General features: G+C 42.5%; 1 protein-coding gene across 1 annotated transcript in view; it reads right to left on the minus strand.

The window, feature by feature from the left end:
- CLGN (calmegin) overlaps positions 1 to 24,727 on the minus strand; it is a 99,438-nt gene that overhangs the window by 24,194 nt on the left and 50,517 nt on the right. The window contains exons 6-8 of the mRNA XM_053700824.1: positions 14,516 to 14,708; positions 12,623 to 12,812; positions 2,616 to 2,729 (exon numbers count right to left, since the gene is read on the minus strand). Of these exons, the coding sequence (XP_053556799.1) occupies positions 2,616 to 2,729; positions 12,623 to 12,812; positions 14,516 to 14,708 (497 nt within the window). The remainder of the gene's footprint in view (positions 1 to 2,615; positions 2,730 to 12,622; positions 12,813 to 14,515; positions 14,709 to 24,727) is intronic.

Below are 24,727 nucleotides of genomic sequence, written 5' to 3' on the forward strand. Positions count from 1 at the left end.
TAGATGTTGAAGGAACAACAACAGGTAATGGATTATTACTAATGGAAATACTATCTGCGTTTGATAGGTTATCATGACAACTAACACAAACTACAGCCGGAGGAACAGTTACCAAAAGTTTACAACAAATGCACTTAGCTTTGGTAGAACCGACATCAGGCAGCGTCTTTCCAGAAGTAGATTCTGATCCAGGGTCAGGTAGTGACATCTTGCAATATGTAATAGAAAAAACAACATATAAAGCAAAATTATCAAATTCCTTAAATGGCAGTTTCAGGAATGGGAAAAAATGCAAAATGAAACAAGCCTCTAGAAAACCAGAAGCAACTAAAAATTGAGACAGAAATAATGTGTAAAAAACTGGCGCCAAGTATGATGCCCACATTTTTTGGCGCCAAAAAACGTCTGCAACACACATACGTCAAAAATGACGCAATCACGTGAAAATTATGACGCCGGAAATGACGAAATGTTTGCGCCAAAAATGACGCAATAAATAGAAGCATTTTCTGCACCCGCGAGCCTAACAGCCCGCAATTTTGAAAAAAAGTCAATTGAAAAATTTTTAAGGTAAGAAAAAATATAATTTATATGCATTTTCCCAAAAATGAAAACTGGCAGTCTGAAAGAAGGAATACTGATTATCCTGAATCATGGCAAACATAAGTTTTAACACATATATTTAGAACTTTACATATAAAGTGCCCAACCATAGCTTTGAGTGTCATGAATAGAAATAAGACTTACTTACCCTAAGACACTCATCTACATATAGTAGATAGCCAAACCAGTACTGAAACGAGAATCAGTAGAGGTAATGGTATATAAGAGTATATCGTCGATCTGAAAAGGGAGGTAGGAGAAGAGATCTCTACGACCGATAACAGAGAACCTATGAAATAGATCCCCTAGAGGAAGACCATGGTATTCAAATAGGCAATACTCTCTTCACATCCCTCTGACATTCACTGCACTCTGAGAGGAAAACCGGGCTTCAGCCTGCTGCGAAGCGCATATCAACGTAGAAATCTAGCACAAACTTACTTCACCACCTCCATGGGAGGCAAAGTTTGTAAAACTGAATTGTGGGTGTTTTGAGGGGTGTATTTATAGGCATTTTGAGGTTTGGGAAACTGCCCCTCCTGGTAGGAATGTATATCCCATACGTCACTAGCTCATGGACTCTTGCCAATTACATGAAAGAAATGGGCTTTTTGGGGTGCTGTCCTTACAGCAGAGATCAGATGAGTCCTTCAGGACTGTAGTGGACACTGAATACACTAGCCTAGCTATCGATTTCCCTATTAAATCAGCAGCAGCTACACTGTCCCTCCTCTCACTAAGAATGCAGCTTCCAAATGAATCCAAAATGGATGCTGTCCAGGAGGTGGGAGGGTCTTGGAGGGAGGGTCTGCTGCTGATTGGCTGTAATGTGTATTCTGACTGTGAGGTACAGGGTCAAAGTTTACTCAATGATGACGAATAGGGGGCGGATCGAACATCGCATATGTTCGCCGGGAACTATTCGCCGGCGAACAATTCGCGACATCACTACTGGTTATTTCTACTGCAAGCTAGCGGTAGTAATTAATGCTCCAAAAATTACCCAGAGGTCAGGCCTCTGGTTAATTTTTAAAATGTCCCCAAATTGCCCCCACAATAAAGGGCTAGATTAAGTGGCGTGTTTATGTTTACAAATCGTATTTGTACCTTTATTACAGTATTTAAAATAGCTGATTTTGCCAGTTGTATCCCTACCTATACTGAAAGTGTCTAAACTTAAGTATAGTCTATAGAAAAGATTTGTAAACATAGCCAGCAGAAGAAATTACACTCCCAGTGGATGTTAGGATAGATAAGTAATTAAATGTTAATTTTCAATTACTCTCAAGTATTGGGCCTTGGTATACAGATAGAGCTAATATAAAGAAGCATGTGTGTGATCATCAAGTGATAAAATAAGGAAATCGGATTTCCCTGCAAACTCAGCTAATTTTAATGGGTTGCGGTTTCAAAGAACAAACCAGCTATTTCATATGCACAAGCATCTGGTATAACAAGTTATTGGAAACACATTAAGGAAAAAATAATGTTAGAGTACACTGTCCATTTTAGGCAACGGTGAGTTTTTTTTCACCAGTGTCTCCTCTATAGGATACATAGGATAAAGCATTTACCCCAACACTTTCCTCTGTGACACACTAAGGTCAGGATTTGTGGTTTTCCTTATATCAGTACAGGTGACCTAAAGGGGCAGTAAACTATCACGCATATGACAGAACAATATTTAAACATGGTAAATATATTTTTGCTTGAAAGTTTTTATTTCAGTTATGAAGCTAAAAGTGCAATCAGCTAAACTGATTACTGCCTGAGAAGCTGACTTCCTCTGCTATATTGAAGGATGGTGATAGGCTTCACCAGTGTATATATGATTATATGTTTTAAAATGTTCTTTTTAGATGAAACAAAAAAAAATTCTGTAACATCCTTTTAATAATGATGATGGAGACACTGATTAAAGGAAGGGTTACAATCTAATCCCGGCATGTTGATGGGCCATGAATTACAGGATCCTCTGTGTAATATGAAGTCAGATACATAAGAATTCTCACCAGTCACTGGGTTTCTGTGCATTTCTATCAGGAACAAAATGAGGTTCATCATCCAGCCATCCTTCTGGTTTCACAGCATTGATATCGTCTATTTGAGCTGGCTCTCCGTCATCCCTACAATACCAATATACACTGATGAACTATATGCATTACTTTTGATAACATTTCTAATGTACATGACAATGATTTAATAAAATCTATCTTTCTCTCTTGCACATTTGTGAATTTAACCCTCTTTATGACATCTAAATATTATCAGGACCATCATGATACAAACTGTTTCAATAGCCTGTCTGTTCAGACACAAACAGAATACAAATACAGGCAGTCCCCAGGTTACGAACACGATAGGTTCTGTAGGTTTGTTCTTAAAGGGACACTGAACCCAATTTTTTTTCTTTTGTGATTCAGATAAAGAGTAAATTTTAAGCAACTTTCTAATTTACTCCTATTATCAAATTTTCTTCATTCTCTTGGTATCTTTATTTGAAATGCAAGAATGTAAGTTTAGATGCCAGCCCATTTTTGGTGAACAACCTGGGTTGTTCTTGCTGATTGGGGGATAAATTCATCCATCAATAAAAAAGTGCTGTCCAGAGGTCTGAACTAAAAAAAAGCTTAGATGTCTTCTTTTTCAAATAAAGATAGCAAGAGAAAGAAAAAAAATGATAATAGGAGTAAATTAGAAAGTTGCTTAAAATTGCATGCTCTATCGAAATCATGAAAGAAAAAATTTGGGTTCAGTGTCCCTTTAAGTTGAATTTGTATGTAAGTTGGAACAGGCACATTTTATAGGTGAAACTCTAGCCAAACATTTTTTTAGTTTTGGATAGCATAGGGAAAAGTTTGTTTTTCTATCTGTGCCCCTGTTTAGAAAATTTCACATCACTTTCTGTCCTTGTGACAATTGGATTTGAGTATTTTGGGTTATCCTGTATTGGCGATAAAGCTCTATTTTCTCAGTTTGTAAGTACGCGTTGTACTTAAGTCGGATGTCTGTAACCCGGGGACTGCCTGTAATTACTTTAAAAATTCATCATTTATTGTTATTACTAGTCCTAAAGTCCGTTCACACGGGCCATTTTTTGCAGTACAGCGGTCCCACCCCTTGCTCTCTCTCTCTCCCTCCCCCTCTATTTTGCTCTCTCTCTCTCCCCCCTCTCTTTTGCTCTCTCCCCCCTCTCTTTTGCTCTCTCTCTCCCCCTCTCTTTTGCGCTCTCTCCCCCTCTCTTTTGCGCTCTCTCCACCTCTCTTTTGCGCTCTCTCTCTCCCTCTCTTTTGAGCTCTCTCTATCCCCCCTCTCTTTTGCGCTCTCTCTCTCCCCCTCTCTTTTGCGTTCTCTCTCTCCCCCTTCTCTTTTGCGCTCTCTCTCTCCCCTCTCTTTTGCGCTCTCTCTCCCCTCTCTTTTGTGCTCTCTCTCTCCCCCTCTCTTTTGCGCTCTCTCTCTCCCCCTCTCTTTTGCACTCTCTCCCCTCTCTTTTGCGCTCTCTCCCCTCTGTTTTGCGCTCTCTCTCCCCCTCTCTTTTGTGCTCTCTTTCTCTCCCCTCTCTTTTGCGCTCTCTCTCCCCTCTCTTTTGCACTCTCTCCCCCCTCTCTTTTGCGCTCTCTCTCCCCCTCTCTTTTGCGCTCTTCCCCCTCTCTTTTGCGCTCTCTTTCTCCCCCCTCTCTTTTACACTCTCTCTCCCCCTCTCTTTTGCGCTCTCCCCCTCTCTTTTGCTGTCTCTCTCCCTCTCTTTATCCCCCCTCTTCTGCTCTCTCTCTCCCCCTCTCTTTTGCGCTCTCTCTCTCCCCCTCTCTTTTGCGCTCTCTCCCCCTCTCTTTTGTGCTCTCTTTCTCCTCCCTCTCTTTTGCGCTCTCTCTCCCCCTCTATTTTGCGCTCTCTCTTCCCCCTCTCTTTTGCGCTCTCTCTCCCTCTCTTTTGTGCTCTCTCTCTCCCCCTCTCTTTTGCGCTCTCCTCCCTCTCTTTTGCGCTCTCTCCCCCCTCTCTTTTGCGCTCTCTCCCCCTCTCTTTTTTGCGCTCGTCCCCCCTCTCTTTTGCGCTCTTCCCCATCTCTTTTGCGCTCTCTTTCTCCTTCTCTTTTGCGCTCTCTCTCCCCCCTCTCTTTTGTGGTCTCCCCCCTCTCTTTTGTGCACTCTCCCCCCTCTCTTTTGCTGTCTATCTCCCTCTCTTTATCCCCACTCTTCTGCTCTCTTTCTCCCAGTCTCTTTTGAGCTCTCTCCCCCTCTCTTTTGAGCTCTCTCTCTCCCCCCTCTCTTTTGCGCTCTCTCTCTCCCCCTCTATTTTACACTCTCTCTCTCCCCCTCTCTTTTGCACGCTCTCTCTCCCCCCTCTCTTTTGCGCTCTCTCTCTCTCCCCCTCTCTTTTGCGCTCTCTCTCCCCCCTTTCTTTTGCGCTCTCTCCCCTCTCTTTTGCGTTCTCTCCCCCTCTCTTTTACGCTCTCTCCCCCCTCTTTTGCGCTCTCTCCACTCTCTTTTGTGCTCTTTCTACCCCTCTCTTTTGCGCTCTCTCCCCTCTCTTTTGCGCTCTCTCTCTCCCCCTCTCTTTTGCGTTCTCTCTCTCCCCCTCTCTTTTGCACTCTCTCTCTCCCCTCTCTTTTGCGCTCTCTCTCTCCCCCTCTCTTTTGCACTCTCTCTCTCCCCCTCTCTTTTGCGCTCTCTCCCCTCTCTTTTGCGCTCTATTTCCCCCTCTCTTTTGTGCTCTCTTTCTCTCCCCTCTCTTTTGCGCTCTCTCTCCCCTCTCTTTTGCACTCTCTCTCCCCCCTCTCTTTTGCGCTCTCTCTCCCCCTCTCTTTTGCGCTCTTCCCCCCTCTCTTTTGCGCTCTCTTTCTCCCCCCTCTCTTTTACACTCTCTCTCCCCCCTCTCTTTTGCGCACTCCCCCCTCTCTTTTGCTGTCTCTCTCCCTCTCTTTATCCCCCCTCTTCTGCTCTCTCTCTCTCCCCCTCTCTTTTGAGCTCTGTCTCTCCCCCCTCTCTTTTGCGCTCTCTCTCCCCCTCTCTTTTGCGCTCTCTCTCTCCCCCTCTCTTTTGTGCTCTCTCTCTCCTCCCTCTCTTTTGCGCTCTCTCTCCCCCTCTCTTTTGCTCTCTCTCTCCCCCCTCTCTTTTGCGCTCTCACCCCCCCTCTCTTTTGTGCTCTCTCTCTCTCCCCCTCTCTCTTGTGCTCTCTCTCTCCTTCTCTTTTGCGCTCTCTCCCCCCTCTCTTTTGCGCTCTCTCCCCCTCTCTTTTGCGCTCGTCCCCCCTCTCTTTTGCGCTCTCTCCCCCTCTCTTTTGCGCTCGTCCCCCCTCTCTTTTGCGCTCTTCCCCCATCTCTTTTGCTCTCTCTTTCTCCTTCTCTTTTGCGCTCTCTCTCCCCCCTCTCTTTTGCGGTCTCCCCCCTCTCTTTTGTGCACTCTCCCCCCTCTCTTTTGCTGTCTATCTCCCTCTCTTTATCCCCACTCTTCTGCTCTCTTTCTCCCAGTCTCTTTTGAGCTCTCTCCCCCTCTCTTTTGAGCTCTCTCTCCCCCCTCTCTTTTGCGCTCTCTCTCTCTCCCCCTCTATTTTACACTCTCTCTCTCCCCCTCTCTTTTGCACGCTCTCTCTCCCCCCTCTCTTTTGCGCTCTCTCTCTCCCCCTCTCTTTTGCGCTCTCTCTCCCCCCTTTCTTTTGCGCTCTCTCTCCCCTCTCTTTTGCGTTCTCTCCCCCCTCTCTTTTACGCTCTCTCCCCCCTCTTTTGTGCTCTCTCCCCTCTCTTTTGCGCTCTATTCCCCCCCTCTCTTTTGTGCTCTCTTTCTCTCCCCTCTCTTTTGCGCTCTCTCTCCCCTCTCTTTTGCACTCTCTCTCCACCCTCTCTTTTGCGCTCTCTCTCCCCCTCTCTTTTGCTCTCTCTCTCCCCCTCTCTTTTGCGCTCTTCCCCCCTCTCTTTTGCGCTCTCTTTCTCCCCCCTCTCTTTTACACTCTCTCTCCCCCCTCTCTTTTGCGGTCTTCCCCCTCTCTTTTGCTGTCTCTCTCCCTCTCTTTATCCCCCCTCTTCTGCTCTCTCTCTCTCCCCCTCTCTTTTGAGCTCTGTCTCTCCCTCCTCTCTTTTGCGCTCTCTCTCCCCCCTCTCTTTTGCGCTCTCTCTCCCCCTCTCTTTTGTGCTCTCTCCCCCTCTCTTTTGTGCTCTCTCTCTCCTCCCTCTCTTTTGCGCTCTCTCTCCCCCTCTCTTTTGCTCTCTCTCTCCCCCCTCTCTTTTGCGCTCTCTCCCCCCTCTCTTTTGTGCTCTCTCTCTCCCCCTCTCTTTTGTGCTCTCTCTCTCCTTGTCTTTTGCACTCTCTCACCCCTCTCTTTTGCGCTCTCTCCCCCTCTCTTTTGCGCTCGTCCCCCCTCTCTTTTGCACTCTCTCCCCTCTCTTTTGCGCTCTCTCCCCTCTGTTTTGCGCTCTCTCTCCCCCTCTCTTTTGTGCTCTCTTTCTCTCCCCTCTCTTTTGCGCTCTCTCTCCCCTCTCTTTTGCACTCTCTCTCCCCCTCTCTTTTGCGCTCTCTCTCCCCCTCTCTTTTGCGCTCTTCCCCCTCTCTTTTGCGCTCTCTTTCTCCCCCCTCTCTTTTACACTCTCTCTCCCCCCTCTCTTTTGCGCTCTCCCCCTCTCTTTTGCTGTCTCTCTCCCTCTCTTTATCCCCCCTCTTCTGCTCTCTCTCTCCCCCTCTCTTTTGCGCTCTCTCTCTCCCCCTTTCTTTTGTGCTCTCTCCCCCTCTCTTTTGTGCTCTCTCTCTCCTCCCTCTCTTTTGCGCTCTCTCTCCCCCTCTCTTTTGCGCTCTCTCTTCCCCCTCTCTTTTGCGCTCTCTCTCCCTCTCTTTTGTGCTCTCTCTCTCCCCCTCTCTTTTGTGCTCTCTCTCTCCCTCTCTTTTGCGCTCTCTCCCCTCTCTCTTTTGCGCTCTCTCCCCTCTCTCTTTTGCGCTCTCTCCCCCTCTCTTTTGCGCTCATCCCCCCACTCTTTTGCACTCTTCCCCCATCTCTTTTGCGCTCTTCCCCCATCTCTTTTGCGCTCTCTTTCTCCTTCTCTTTTGCACTTTCTCTCCCCCCTCTCTTTTGCGTTCTCCCCCCTCTCTTTTGTGCACTCTCCCCCCTCTCTTTTGCTGTCTATCTCCCTCTCTTTATCCCCCCTCTTCTGCTCTCTTTCTCCCAGTCTCTTTTGAGCTCTCTCCCCCTCTCTTTTGAGCTCTCTCTCTCCCCCCTTTCTTTTGCGCTCTCTCTCTCCCCCTCTATTTTACACTCTCTCTCTCCCCCTCTCTTTTGCACGCTCTCTCTCCCCCCTCTCTTTTGCGCTCTCTCTCTCCCCCTCTCTTTTGCACGCTCTCTCTCCCTCCTTTCTTTTGCGCTCTCTCTCCCCTCTCTTTTGTGTTCTCTCCCCCTCTCTTTTACGCTCTCTCCCCCCTCTTTTGCGCTCTCTCCCCTCTCTTTTGTGCTCTTTCTACCCCTCTCTTTTGCGCTCTCTCTCCCCCCTCTCATTTGTGCTCTCTCTCCCCCTCTCTCTTTTGTGCTCTCTCCCCCCCTCTCTTTGTGCGATACACTAGGAACACTAAAAGCGGAACCATAATAAGCCAATTTGTTTCCGTTCCGCTTATATTACGCATAGTACTCTGAAACAAATTGGCTTATTATGGTTCCGCTTTTAGTGTTCCTAGTGTATCGCGCATGCGCTAACGGCCATGAACGCGCTTTGCATTGAAGTAGGAGAGATGGGATATCACTGGCAGCAAGTTTGAAGAAGAAGCTCTATACGTCACGGTGGGGGGAGTTAAGCAGCCATATTAGGACAACAATTTGGAAGTGATCGTAGAGGATTCAACAGTGAAGGCAGGAAGTAAGATTAAGGGGGCACGTTGCAGCTTGATCTTTATTTTTAGTTTTTCAACATAGATTAATGTTTTGGGCAGTGTTGAATGTCCCTTTAAAAATGTTGGATCTCCAGACAGATTTGTATTTATGTGAGTGAGTGTACACCTTTGGGCATATTTATCAACCTCCATATGGAGCTTGATGCCCCTTGAAACAGAAATTCTGAAGAAGTTATTAAGCAGCAGTCTAAAGACCGCTGCTCCCTAACTTGTCCACCTGCTTTGAGGCGGCGGACAGAATTCAACCCGATCAAATATGATTGGGTTGATTGACACCCCCTGCTAGCAGCCACGAATCTGCAGGAGGCAGCATTGCACCAGAAGTTCACAAGAACTGCTGGTGCAATGATAAATGCCGACAGCGACGCGTATTCATTATTTAGGGTTCATTTTGTAAATATGTCTTTTTTCTATGTTCTTCTATGTTGGAACTAAAATTTAATAAATTATGTTTGGTTATATGTACATAAAAGAGTGCTAAATTCCATTTCTTGATTAAATACAGAAACTATTGTATTTCTATATATTTTCCTTTTTAAGCTAATTTTATAGAGCAACTAAACATACTTTATTACATATTGTAAGACGTTTTCTTACCAGTCATCAGGCTCAACAGCATTTATCCCCCCTCTTCTGCTCTCTCTCTCTCCCCCTCTCTTTTGAGCTCTGTCTCTCCCCCCTCTCTTTTGCGCTCTCTCTCCCCCCTCTCTTTTGCGCTCTCTCTCCCCCTCTCTTTTGCGCTCTCTCTCTCCCCCTCTCTTTTGTGCTCTCTCTCTCCTCCCTCTCTTTTGCGCTCTCTCTCCCCCTCTCTTTTGCTCTCTCTCTCCCCCCTCTCTTTTGCGCTCTCACCCCCCTCTCTTTTGTGCTCTCTCTCCCCCTCTCTCTTGTGCTCTCTCTCTCCTTCTCTTTTGCGCTCTCTCCCCCCTCTCTTTTGCGCTCTCTCCCCCTCTCTTTTGCGCTCGTCCCCCCTCTCTTTTGCGCTCTCTCCCCCTCTCTTTTGCGCTCGTCCCCCCTCTCTTTTGCGCTCTTCCCCCATCTCTTTTGCGCTCTCTTTCTCCTTCTCTTTTGCGCTCTCTCTCCCCCCTCTCTTTTGCGGTCTCCCCCCTCTCTTTTGTGCACTCTCCCCCCTCTCTTTTGCTGTCTATCTCCCTCTCTTTATCCCCACTCTTCTGCTCTCTTTCTCCCAGTCTCTTTTGAGCTCTCTCCCCCTCTCTTTTGAGCTCTCTCTCTCTCCCCCCTCTCTTTTGCGCTCTCTCTCTCCCCCTCTATTTTACACTCTCTCTCTCCCCCTCTCTTTTGCACGCTCTCTCTCCCCCCTCTCTTTTGCGCTCTCTCTCTCCCCCTCTCTTTTGCGCTCTCTCTCCCCCCTTTCTTTTGCGCTCTCTCTCCCCTCTCTTTTGCGTTCTCTCCCCCCTCTCTTTTACGCTCTCTCCCCCCTCTTTTGTGCTCTCTCCCCTCTCTTTTGCGCTCTATTCCCCCCTCTCTTTTGTGCTCTCTTTCTCTCCCCTCTCTTTTGCGCTCTCTCTCCCCTCTCTTTTGCACTCTCTCTCCACCCTCTCTTTTGCGCTCTCTCTCCCCCTCTCTTTTGCTCTCTCTCTCCCCCTCTCTTTTGCGCTCTTCCCCCCTCTCTTTTGCGCTCTCTTTCTCCCCCCTCTCTTTTACACTCTCTCTCCCCCCTCTCTTTTGCGCTCTTCCCCCTCTCTTTTGCTGTCTCTCTCCCTCTCTTTATCCCCCCTCTTCTGCTCTCTCTCTCTCCCCCTCTCTTTTGAGCTCTGTCTCTCCCTCCTCTCTTTTGCGCTCTCTCTCCCCCCTCTCTTTTGCGCTCTCTCTCCCCCTCTCTTTTGTGCTCTCTCCCCCTCTCTTTTGTGCTCTCTCTCTCCTCCCTCTCTTTTGCGCTCTCTCTCCCCCTCTCTTTTGCTCTCTCTCTCCCCCCTCTCTTTTGCGCTCTCTCCCCCCTCTCTTTTGTGCTCTCTCTCTCCCCCTCTCTTTTGTGCTCTCTCTCTCCTTGTCTTTTGCACTCTCTCACCCCTCTCTTTTGCGCTCTCTCCCCCTCTCTTTTGCGCTCGTCCCCCCTCTCTTTTGCACTCTCTCCCCTCTCTTTTGCGCTCTCTCCCCTCTGTTTTGCGCTCTCTCTCCCCCTCTCTTTTGCGCTCTCTTTCTCTCCCCTCTCTTTTGCGCTCTCTCTCCCCTCTCTTTTGCACTCTCTCTCCCCCTCTCTTTTGCGCTCTCTCTCCCCCTCTCTTTTGCGCTCTTCCCCCTCTCTTTTGCGCTCTCTTTCTCCCCCCTCTCTTTTACACTCTCTCTCCCCCCTCTCTTTTGCGCTCTCCCCCTCTCTTTTGCTGTCTCTCTCCCTCTCTTTATCCCCCCTCTTCTGCTCTCTCTCTCCCCCTCTCTTTTGCGCTCTCTCTCTCCCCCTCTCTTTTGCGCTCTCTCCCCCTCTCTTTTGTGCTCTCTCTCTCCCCCCTCTCTTTTGCGCTCTCTCTCCCCCTCTCTTTTGCGCTCTCTCTTCCCCATCTCTTTTGCGCTCTCTCTCCCTCTCTTTTGTGCTCTCTCTCTCCCCCTCTCTTTTGCGCTCTCTCCCCTCTCTCTTTTGCGCTCTCTCCCCTCTCTCTTTTGCGCTCTCTCCCCCTCTCTTTTGCGCTCATCCCCCCTCTCTTTTGCACTCTTCCCCCATCTCTTTTGCGCTCTTCCCCCATCTCTTTTGCGCTCTCTTTCTCCTTCTCTTTTGCACTTTCTCTCCCCCCTCTCTTTTGCGTTCTCCCCCCTCTCTTTTGTGCACTCTCCCCCCTCTCTTTTGCTGTCTATCTCCCTCTCTTTATCCCCCCTCTTCTGCTCTCTTTCTCCCAGTCTCTTTTGAGCTCTCTCCCCCTCTCTTTTGAGCTCTCTCTCTCCCCCCTTTCTTTTGCGCTCTCTCTCTCCCCCTCTATTTTACACTCTCTCTCTCCCCCTCTCTTTTGCACGCTCTCTCTCCCCCCTCTCTTTTGCGCTCTCTCTCTCCCCCTCTCTTTTGCACGCTCTCTCTCCCTCCTTTCTTTTGCGCTCTCTCTCCCCTCTCTTTTGTGTTCTCTCCCCCTCTCTTTTACGCTCTCTCCCCCCTCTTTTGCGCTCTCTCCCCTCTCTTTTGTGCTCTTTCTACCCCTCTCTTTTGCGCTCTCTCTCCCCCCTCTCATTTGTGCTCTCTCTCCCCCTCTCTCTTTTGTGCTCTCTCCCCCCCTCTCTTTTGTGCGATACACTAGGAACACTAAAAGCGGAACCATAATAAGCCAATTTGTTTCCGTTCCGCTTATATTACGCATAGTACTCTGAAACAAATTGGCTTATTATGGTTCCGCTTTTAGTGTTCCTAGTGTATCGCGCATGCGCTAACGGCCATGAACGCGCTTTGCATTGAAGTAGGAGAGATGGGATATCACTGGCAGCAAGTTTGAAGAAGAAGCTCTATACGTCACGGTGGGGGGAGTTAAGCAGCCATATTAGGACAACAATTTGGAAGTGATCTTAGAGGATTCAACAGTGAAGGCAGGAAGTAAGAGAAAGGGGGCACGTTGCAGCTTGATCTTTATTTTTAGTTTTTCAACATAGATTAATGTTTTGGGCAGTGTTGAATGTCCCTTTAAAAATGTTGGATCTCCAGACAGATTTGTATTTATGTGAGTGAGTGTACACCTTTGGGCATATTTATCAACCTCCATATGGAGCTTGATGCCCCTTGAAACAGAAATTCTGAAGAAGTTATTAAGCAGCAGTCTAAAGACCGCTGCTCCCTAACTTGTCCACCTGCTTTGAGGCGGCGGACAGAATTCAACCCGATCAAATATGATTGGGTTGATTGACACCCCCTGCTAGCAGCCACGAATCTGCAGGAGGCAGCATTGCACCAGAAGTTCACAAGAACTGCTGGTGCAATGATAAATGCCGACAGCGACGCGTATTCATTATTTAGGGTTCATTTTGTAAATATGTCTTTTTTCTATGTTCTTCTATGTTGGAACTAAAATTTAATAAATTATGTTTGGTTATATGTACATAAAAGAGTGCTAAATTCCATTTCTTGATTAAATACAGAAACTATTGTATTTCTATATATTTTCCTTTTTAAGCTAATTTTATAGAGCAACTAAACATACTTTATTACATATTGTAAGACGTTTTCTTACCAGTCATCAGGCTCAACAGCATTAGGGTCAGGGATTTTGGCTCTTTCATCCCATTCTTTTGGTTTTTTATCCTTGGGGTCATCAATTTCTTTTGGTGGATTTATTGGAGGGATCACATCACTTAGAAGACTTCCTTGACTGACCACATTTTGGTCTATTAGCATTTCATACGTATTATCTGGTTTCAGGACTAAACGTTAAAGAAAAAGGATTTATCACAAATTTGTCTTAAAAGCTCTCTTGCATGTTTAGTATATTCATAATGCATATTGTCAAAAATACATTAAATTCACAAAGTAAAATATCAAATAATGTGTTAATAATGTGTTTTCAATATAGTACAGGGTGAATTAAAAAGTTTATCAATATTTAAATGAAATATTGTAACCAGAAGGGGTATATATAAGCGTAATAGTGTATTTATGTTCTAAGAGGGTGTTTGCGGCTGCACAGCTCACGGCGCTCACTACCAAAGTCCGTCCAGGGTATATGACGTCACCCGCTGTAGCGGCTGCATGTACCTCCGTAGAAGATCATCAATCTAGGTAAGGTGCAGGGCTCATGTGTGCGTGAACCACCGCACAAGATAATGCAAAAGGAATGAAGGAGCCGCACTAAGTTCAAATTTCAAGATTTGCAAATTTATTGCATGAAGACAGATTAAACAAACACAGCAAAAAAGGTGTCTGACGCGTTTCCCGCCCTCTAGTGGCGCTTCATCAGAGAGATAATGAACACGTACACAGCCTGTCCTTATATCAGGCAAAAATTGCCCACACATTTGCCCACACTTAACTCAATTTAAAGAAATAAACCGGTACATTGAAAAACAACAAATATATATATAAAAACCAAAACCCAGTACATCTCATTTACAGTGCTGCCCCTGTACTAATACACATCATTCTATTTAAGAATCTTGGCCACTGTGAGAAATGATATTCAAAAAGAGTATTACAAGGACACATTTCAGAAAAAAAGGACACTCCATATTATATGTAAAGTGTAATTATTATTAGCTGACCCATTGTTTCTATACTGACACATGCAAATGCACAACCTCACTCCATTGATGTAAAAAAACTTTTCTAAAAATATCGGAAGGATCAAATTGTCCCATCCATTCATTAACAAAGTTAATGTACAATAGTGCACATGCATATGTCAGCATATTCGTATGCCTCACAATGACAGCAGTATCATTTATAAACAACCGTATACCTAGATTAACACGTATTCCGTACATTGTATAAATAGTCATTTTTGCCTGATATAAGGACAGGCTGTGTACATGTTCATTATGTCTCTGATGAAGCGCCACTAGAGGGCAGGAAACGCGTCAGACACCTTTTTTGCTGTGTTTGTTTAATCTGTCTTCATGCAATAAATTAGCAAATCTTGAAATTTGAACTTAGTGCGGCTCCTTCATTCCTTTTGTATTTATGTTGTGTTTGGTGCAACTTTTTTTTTAAATCATACAGTTTATGCTAAGGCTTCAGGTGCATTTATCCGTTGAGCGCAATTATTTTTACACTTAAGCACAACCATTTATTTTCAACTTGTAATATGAGTGCTAGTAAATGGGGTTGCGATATTGTTTACCCCGTTCAGCACTAACAATAGTGTGCCACTTGTAATCCAGCCCTAAATGTTTTCTCTGGATGGTACTGAATACTTTTTTTATATTTTCAGAAAATGCTAAAAAAAAAATCTAAATAGGAATAATAATTGAAATAAACACATTTATAAAATATTCCTAATTAGTCACCAAAAGCTAGAAGGACCAGGAAGTAGATAAATAGAACATGACCAGGAAGTATTACAAAGGACTCTTTAAAAGGATGCAGTGTTTGAAGCGTATTGATGATTACACACTAGATGTACAAAACCTACTTAGAGTATAAAGATGTGTCTTTCCATCATTAAAGTATTTCTTTAAATCAACTTCTGGGCGCTTTGCATGTTTTTCATCATAGTCTCCAATGATAGGATTTTTGTGCCTGAAAATTAAATGTAACTTGTAATCTTCTCCGCATTTGTCTGGCCCAAACATGATGGTGTATGGTGTCCTGTCATGGAATTCTTCCTGCATGAATAATAAAAAAAATAAAAAAACTATTTAAAAAAAACATAATTTATGTAAGAATTTACCTGATAAATTCATTTCTTTCATATTGGCAAGAGTCCATGAGACCCGTCACTAGCTCATGGACTCTTGCCGATTACATGAAAGAAACTTTATTGCAGTTGCAGGGGATTATATTATAGCGATTAATGCATAAGATACCCAGTTTTGTCATGATTTTCATTTGTATTACAAAAAAACATCAGATACTCCATATTAAAAGTTAGCATTTCAAGCCATCAGAAAACATTTTCCCCAAATGACATATCTAGGCTTTTTAATATGCACATTATTTATTTTTTTAATCAGTTTTTTGCACATGCAGTCATTAGTTGCCATGTGGTCCTTTCATACTTTGCAGGTGAGTAAAAAGTCTGTCTAACTAGATTTTTGAGTATTTAGACTGTATGAAAGTAACATATGGACAAGACATCCTAGTTATCCTGGTCTATCTGATTGGACTTGTTTTGTATGGGAGTATGTGATTAAAGAAGACCACACAGGTGTGAGTAATTTTATCGTTGTGATTCTTGTTGTTACAGTCGATATACATAACAGGTTAGATTATTACCTATGCCTGATGTGACTGAGAACCATGTCACTTGTTTTTATGGTTTTATATTTGTTTGTTTTTTAAAACTTCTAAATGAATACACTAAAAGACCTGATATTACTAGTAATTGTGTTGATATAGGACACTCGCTTTGGATAGAGCTGTACAACAAGATCTCTATTTGTTGTGGAGGAATGCTGATGGTTATAGGTAATTTGTTCCTGGTTGGTGTTGTCTGACCAGAGGCTTCAGTATTGCTGGGTGACTGTGAGGACCTAGCTTGCAATGATGGATGCCTGTGAGTGTATTTACATTTATTTGATATCACAGTATGTTGCACCCTGGTGTATCCTTATCTTTACACGTGTATCTAAGAGGTCAACCTGATTTGTGTTCTATGAGCTGCCTGAGTGCTGATTACTATTCAGACGTTTTGCCATTTTATAGTACTATTATATTATCTTAAATAAATTGTTTAATATAAGTATTTATTTGTAATTAATTGATATAGACGCGCTGTTACATTGATTATACATATTTTAGTCTGTGCTTATAGCGCACCATAGAGGATCTGATTTAGATTGGATTTATTTGTTCTCTGTCTCACAAATATTGTCTTAGCAGAACCAGAGTTGGCAATAAATAACGAACATATTTAAATATATATATATATATATATATATATATATATATATATATATATATATATATATATATATATATATATATATATCTTTTCTAACACCTGAGACCTGATATATTTGAGTCATAACTTTTTTATGCAATATTTTTTAAAATATTTTTTATCAGATGGTGTTATTATGATTGTAACTGTACTTTGAAATGTACTTTTGAAGTTTTTCCCCCCTCTTTTTAGTCAACCGTAACAGTTAACCAGAGCTCTGAAGTCGCAATATCTTGACGAGCATTAAATTAAATTGCCCTCAAATGTATGTGTTTACTTGAACTCGTAATATGCGCACTACTTCTGATGCGTGCAAAAAGATGCAATATACCCCTTTTAATTCACGTGAAAAATTAGCGTGGCACTCGTAATCTAGTTCTTAATGGGCACACCACCTGGCCGATTTTTACTGAATGAATGAAAGTTAATACAATATTTAGCTAAAATGGGATAATATATTTTTTCCCAATGTTTGTTGCACAAATTATCGTTAGTTCAATGACTTGGATTGGATAGTTTAAGTGACAATTATAAATAAGTATTACACTGCCCCCACCCAGCTACTTCATAATGCCACCTGACTGGCAACATTTCCTTTGGAGAATACTGCAATATAGAGCATAAGACACTGTGCCATCTGATTGCCAAAATTTGGAAATGTGGCTTGTGCTAAACATTACTTGTAACATCTACAGAAAGCCTGAATTTCAGCAGCAGGAAGAGAAAATAGCACCACGGAGGAGATTCATTAAGCAGCCAGAAACTTTAAGAAACTGTCATGTCTTTAGCTTCCACCAATCTCACAGGAAGTACATGCAGGAGAATCCTGCACACTGTACTGACTACTTACAGAGCCAGGGCCGTTGCTACAATAGAGGCAGGCTAGGCGGCCACCTAAGGGTGCCCCTGCAGGGGTGGGCCAAAATTTGGTAAATTACATACAAAAATATATGAGTATATTTATTTGTTTGCTAATTTTGGCTTCATAGTAGGTAGCACTTCATATCTGGTAGCTAGAATGTGAGGGGTCTCCCCTGAAACAGAGCGAGGCAGAGAGTGCAGGTCAGCCACAACAACTGGAAGCATCTGGCTGAAATATCTCACTGCACTGTCCCTGGGCTGTCTTCAAAACTTTACCAACCTTTTAAAAGATGTTGGATCCATTGACAGAAGTGGAACTCACCTCACCCAGAGCCTAATGGGTATTACTGGGGCTGATGGATACCTCATACTCACTTGTAAAGGGTGATTAATATGCCCTGCTCTCACGCAATTGGTTGCCCAAGAGCAGGGGCAGTCTTAAAGTTTAGCAAGTGGCAATTGCAGGTTGACAGGCTTTGTTTGAGAACTTATCCACCTGCAGCTTGATACATTTTCCTGTTATACTACATGCTAGTATCAGATTTTTTATAGTGGTGAAAAAGAAAAGGGTTTATCCTGCTTCCAGGTTCATGTGTTTTATATATTGTTCCCACTGTTTGATTCATAATGCAGAGCCACCACTGTGATTTACCATATTGTGCAGAGCCACCACTTTAGTACATTATGTCATGCAGATATTAACCATTAAATCTATTGTAATTATACTAAATCAGAATAAAAGTAAATACTTTGATGTGTCACAGAAATCTATTTTCTTTACCATTATAGATTAAAGGGTTATCTACAGTTGCTAAGCCCATCATTAGAACAGTTTGTTAAGAAGCAGTAATGTCAGGGTATATCATTTCATTGTGGGGGTGTTAAAATGTGTCTTCGCCTGTGTAGCCAAAAATTCTTCCACCGGCCCTGAGCGGAGCACAACATGTACAGGAGGAATCTGTGGGAAAGCTTTTTGTCTAGCATGACCCTTTTAGTTCACTTGAGTGAAAAGTAAACAAGACAGCAAGATCAAGGTGAGAAGACACAGTAGGATCCTTGCAGTTTATCTCAATGGAGAAGAGAGGGATCAGTGAGATCCAGCAGGGGAAGTAAGATTGGACCTTGCCATTCACATTATTGCAAAATAAAGGGATCAGATCTGTGTATCTGAGCTAAAATAAAGCCACACAATAGTTACAGAAACTGAAAAGCAGAACAACTCCAAGAGAAGCAACCTCAACATAGAAACATAATAAAACTGGAGGGTTTGGAAATAATCTGAAGTAGGAGGGGTTCCTTTTCAATAATTAGTTTGAAGTTTCCGTTTTTCTCAAGTGGTGGCTTATTATTTGCTCAGTGGTAATGAATCACCTCCTGCTTCTTATTATATCACAATAAATTGGAGAAATATAGGAAATATTCAAGAAAAGAGATAAAACAAAAAGAGGAAGAATCCTGAAAACCTTTTGAATTCCTCCCGGCCTTTACACCCTGAGGGATAATAAAAGCTTCTATTAGATTAGACTCCACATAAAACAAACTGATTGCTGTCAAATTTTATTTACAAAACCATGACAGTGTAAACATCTTACAAACATAAGCTAAAAAGTTTCTGAAAAAGGCACATATGTAAATATCTGGCACTCCAGAAGAGGTACAGGGGGCATAAATGGTAGTTGAGCACTTGAGTTAGCACCCAGACTGCTGCCTAACTAGTTCATGGCAGCAAACCTGATTGCTGAATTGCAGCAATATAATGGTACTCATATGCAAGGCTTCCTTAACTCCTTCAGTATTGCTCCTGTCAGAACTTCACATTAGCAAAAACTAGGACATAAGGAATATGTAGGTAACATAATGACACATTAAAAATCCCTATACTAATGTCTGCTATAGACTAGATTCTTGCAGTACTGATCCTGGAATACTGAAAAGAGTCACAATCAACCTTCTACATCTGCATAAAACTCTCTTCAGGTTTCAGCAAAGATACAGTCTATACTGCCTTATGTCAGATTGGCAGAGTTAACACCAAAAGAAAGGGAAAAATATAAATATAGATTCCTTCAGTAAACTTCTTGGAGTTTATATTTGTTATATCAAGACACAATCGGCTAGATTACGAGTTTTGCGTTAGGATTAAAAAGCAGCATTAGCCGGTCCTAACGCTGCTTTTTAACGCCCGCTGGTATTATGAGTCTTGCAGGTACAGGTGTACCACTCACTTTTATGGTGAGACTTGGAAATACCGCAAATCCACTTATGTAAATTGCGTATCCTCTTTTTTCAATGGGACTTGCATAGCGCCGGTATTACGAGTCTGCCAAAAAGTGAACGGTAGACCCTCTCCTGTCAAGACTGGTACCGCATTTTAAAGTCAGTAGTTAAGAGTTTTACACTACAACGCCGTAGCATAAAACTCTTAACTAAAGTGCTAAAAAGTACACTAACACTCATAAACTACCTATTAACCCCTAAACCGAGGCCCTCCCACATCGCAAACACTAAAATAAATTTTTTAACCCCTAATCTGCCGAAACGGACATCGCTGCCACTATAACAAATATATATTAACCCCCGTCTCGCAAACACTAGTTAAATATTATTAACCCCTAATCTGCCGTCCAGACTGCATCTTCTATCTTCATCCATACGGCGCGGACTGGGTCCATCTTCAAGACATCCGACGCGGAGCATCCTCTTCATCCGACGGCTAACACTAAATGAAGGTTCCTTTAAATGATGTCATCCAAGATGGCGTCTCTTCAATTCCGATTGGCTGATAGAATCAGCCAATCGGAATTAAGGTAGAAAAAATCCTATTGTCTGATGCAATCAGCTAATAGGATTGAAGTTCAATCCTATTGGCTGATCCAATCAGCCAATAGGATTGAGCTGGCATTCTATTGGCTGTTTCAATCAGCCAATAGAATGCCAGCTCAATCCTATTGACTGATTGCATCAGCCAATAGGATTTTTTCTACCTTAATTCCGATTGGCTGATAGAATTCTATCAGCCAATTGGAATTGAAGGGACGCCATCTTGGATGGCGTCATTTAAAGGAACCTTCATTCAGTGTTAGCCGTCGCATGAAGAGGATGCTCCGTGTCGGATGTCTTGAAGATGGAACCGCTCCGCGCCGCCGTCTGGATGAAGACTTATGCCCGTCTGGAGGACCACTTTGCCCGGCTTGGATGAAGACTTCTCCCGGTTTCGTTGAGGACTGCAGATATTAACCATTATATCTATTGTAATTATAATAAATCAGAATAAAAGTCAATACTTTGATGTGTCACAGAAATCTATTTTCTTTACCATTATAGATTAAAGGGTTATCTACAGTTACTAAGCCCATCATTAGAACATTTTGTTAAGAAGCAGTAATGTCAGGGTATATCATTTCATTGTGGGGGTGTTAAAATGTGTCTTCGCCTGTGTAGCCAAAAATTCTTGCACCGGCCCTGAGCGGAGCACAACATGTACAGGAGCAATCTGTGGGAAAGCTTTTTGTCTAGCATGACCCTTTTAGTTCACTTGAGTGAAAAGTAAACAAGACAGCAAGATCAAGGTGAGAAGACACAGTAGGATCCTTGCAGTTTATCTCAATGGAGAAGAGAGGGATCAGTGAGATCCAGCAGGGGAAGTAAGATTGGACCTTGTCATTCACATTATTGCAAAATAAAGGGATCAGATCTGTGTATCTGAGCTAAAGAAAAGTCACACAATAGTTACAGAAACTGAAAAGCAGAACAACTCCAAGAGAAGCAACCTCAACATAGAAACATCATAAAACTGGAGGGTTTGGAAATAATCTGAAGTAGGAGGGGTTCCTTTTCAATAATTAGTTTGAAGTTTCCGTTTTTCTCAAGTGGTGGCTTAATATTAGCCCAGTGGTAATGAATCATCTCCTGCTTCTTATTATATCACAATAAATTGGAGAAATATAGGAAATATTCAAGAAAAGAGATAAAACAAAAAGAGGAAGAATCCTGAAAATCTTTTGAATTCCTTCCTTTACACCCTGAGAGATAATAAAAGCTTCTATTAGATTAGACTCCACATAAAACAAACTGATTGCTGTCAAATTTTATTTACAAAACCATGACAGTGTAAACATCTTACAAACATAAGCTAAAAAGTTTCTGAAAAAGGCACATATGTAAATATCTGGCACTCCAGAAGAGGTACAGGGGGCATAAATGGTAGTTGAGCACTTGAGTTAGCACCCAGAATGCTGCCTAACTAGTTCATGGCAGCAAACCTGATTGCTGAATTGCAGTAATATAATGGTACTCATATGCAAGGCTTCCTTAACTCCTTCAGTATTGCTCCTGTCAGAACTTCACATTGTTCTGTAAATAGCCTACCATTGTCTAGACTGTGCAAGGTAAATTCATATACACATTAAAATAAATGCACCAACCAGGGACAAAAGCAAAAATTAGGACATAAGCAATATGTAGGTAACATAATGACACATTAAAAATCCCTATACTAATATCTGCTATAGACTAGACTATTGCAGTACTGATCCTGGAATACTGAAAAGAGTCACAATCAACCTTCTACATCTGCATAAAACTCTCTTCAGGTTTCAGCAAAGATACAGTCTATACTGCCTTATGTCAGATTGGTAGAGTTAACACCAAAAGAAAGGGAAAAATATAAATATAGATTCCTTCAGTAAACTTCTTGGAGTTTATATTTGTTATATCAAGACACAATCGGCTAGATTACGAGTTTTGCGTTAGGCTTAAAAAGCAGTGTTAGCCGGTCCTAACGCTGCTTTTTAATGCCCGCTGGTATTACGAGTCTTGCAGGTACAGGTGTAACGCTCACTTTTTTTGGCGAGACTTGGAAATACCGCAAATCCACTTATGTAAATTGCGTATCCTCTTTTTTCAATGGGACTTGCATAGCGCCGGTATTACGAGTCTGCCAAAAAGTGAGCGGTAGACCCTCTCCTGTCAAGACTGGTACTGCATTTTAAAGTCAGTAGTTAAGAGTTTTACACTACAACGCCGTAGCATAAAACTCTTAACTAAAGTGCTAAAAAGTACACTAACACTCATAAACTCTGGAAATCAAGAGAGAAAACAAGAGGGCGACCCCTAGTGCAGATCAATATTGAACCAGTAGTGCATATCTGCTAGTGCTTGCGAATGGATACTCACAGAAAGTATTGCACCCTGTAGTGCAAATGTAGCATACTAGGAATATTATGGTGTCCTAGTGCACATGTACACCCAAGAGGCACTGTCGTGATATAAGGTGAACTTCAAGTGTATAAGATGGGCGTCAGGATGATGAAAAAGAAGAGAACTCCAGTATCGATATAAAAATATTTAATTAAAAAGATAAAAGAGAACATACACAGATCTACAATGACATCTGTTGTAAAATTGCTACGCGTTTCTAAGCGCTAACCACGCTTTTTCCTCAGGCAAATGATACTGAATATACCGGAGTCTCTTACATATATACCCCTGTATAGGCTTAATGAGATCAGCTGTAGCTCGTTAGAACAGGTGCTGCATAGATTAACTCCCTTGATATTCTAACCGGATGTTACAGAAAATACCAGGGATACAATACAATGTGCAAAACCAAATATCTAATACAATAAAACCTACTAATCCTTCTCAACAATATAGACTAGAATCAAAGATATATGTAAATATCCTGAGGTTTGGGCTCTATGAGTTGTCATATTGTCTGTAGGCTTGCCAGTCCTTACAGACAATATGACAGCAGAAAGAAACATGCCAGTCTTATATATAGACCCAGAAGACCTCTCAGAACAATTGTTCGAAGGAGTGATTCACACAAACCTTTCCCTTCCCTCTACTTTCTATCCCCATGGAGAGAATCTAGCTTATTTAGATATTTTCCAAAATCTGGTATTAGAAGATTTTGAGAAACTTCTCCCTTATAACAATAAAAAATATAACAATATATGGCCCAATGAACAAAGGGCTCTACGTAACCTTTCAAATGACAATACGATCATAATCCGCCAAGCTGATAAAGGCGGCGGTCTAGTAATACAAAATTACGAAGATTATATACGTGAGGCTAGAAAGATTCTGTTAGATGAAGACTATTATAAACAACTTTCAATAGACCCTACAGATACATATACCAAAGAACTTAAAAAACTAATTACTTATGGCCATGAACATGGTATTTTAACAAAAAAAGAGAGAAAATTTCTCATACCCATCAATCCTAATATTCCATATTACTACCACTTACCAAAGATTCATAAACAAATCCATAATCCTCCCGGTCGACCAATCATTGCGGGTATGAATAGTCTCACTGATAACCTCTCACTATACATCGATTATTACCTCCAAAGATACGTTATTCAACTTAGATCCTATATAAAAGACACTACCGATTTACTGCAAAAATTATCTGAAATCAAAAAGAACAACATCTAATTTGGGTATCTTGTGATGTTAGCTCCCTTTATTCTAATATCAAACACGATATAGGCTTAGACTCTGTAGACAGTTATCTTAGTGAAGATCCGTATATGTCTGACATTCAGAAGAATTATTTGCTCAAACTTATACACTTCATATTAACTCATAATTATTTTAAATTTCTAGATAATTTCTTTCTTCAGACCAAGGGAACGGCCATGGGGACCAGATTTGCTCCCAGTTTTGCAAATTTATTTATGGGCACTTTTGAATCCAAGTACATCTATAATGCAAAATGGGAGCAAAATCTGGTCTTCTATGGCCGTTATATAGACGATCTATTGTTTGTTTGGAGGGGATCATCTGCAACACTCGCCTCCTTTCAAAATTATCTCAATGATAATAATATGGGAATCCAATTTACTTGGAACATCCAAACAGATAGAATTGATTTTTTAGATGTGACCCTAATGTGGGGAGAGGATAATGGCATTCAGTCATGTACCTTTTTCAAACAGGTAGACAGTAATAATTTTTTGGATTACTTTAGCAACCACCACACTAGTTGGAAGACCAATATTCCATACAGCGAGTTTAGGAGGATGCGGCGTAATTGTACTGACATAAACACTTACGACACACAAAGCATACTTCTCAAAAATAAATTTAAGGAGAAACACTATACAGAAGAATTAATAGAATTAGGCTTTTAAAAAGCACGCTCTCTGGGGGGCGGAGCCAGCTATAGAAAAGATAAGACGTCTACATCTCGAGCTCCTGCAAAATTCATCAATTCATAGCATATAAACTATTTAATTTTTACATTTGAACCTTTTTCCAGACTGCTTCTATCATAGGGGGGTGAGCAACTCCCATACAACTATATTTCAGGCGTTTTAGTACCTACTCTGACTCCCAAATAGTGAAAACCTATAAGACAGCTTTATATGGCAGCGGGGATACGGAGCTATACCGCATACTATATTGGATCCTAGGCTATACAACTAGCCATGGCCGACCTCACTGAGCTGGTAAGAGAGTCGCTGCAGAAATTGACCCAGCAACTGGAAGCCAACTTTCAGAGTCTGGTTTTTATACTTAAAGAGCAACGTGGCGTACTCACTAATTCGGCAACTAAAATGGCGGCTCCTGTCGACCCCGATGGGAGTGATGAGGCCTTACAGATAAACAACAGAGAGCCAAGTACTGAGCTGGGACTGCCACGAGCATGCTTAGAATCTGCTACACGGGAATCGCATTCAGGAGTAGATGCGAGCTTGGCAGGTGAGGAGAGCCCAATTTCACCCGGAAAGGAGCTGAGGGCTAAGATCGGAACAGCAAGACTGACTGCGATCCCCCTGCAAGCAGGCGGATCTCACCTATTATGGGGAAACTCGATCTCCGGTTGGGATAGATCTTCTGATACCGTGCACATTGGTGGAACTGGTA

The sequence above is a fragment of the Bombina bombina genome, chromosome 2 (assembly GCF_027579735.1).
Source record: "Bombina bombina isolate aBomBom1 chromosome 2, aBomBom1.pri, whole genome shotgun sequence".
NCBI lineage: Eukaryota > Metazoa > Chordata > Amphibia > Anura > Bombinatoridae > Bombina > Bombina bombina.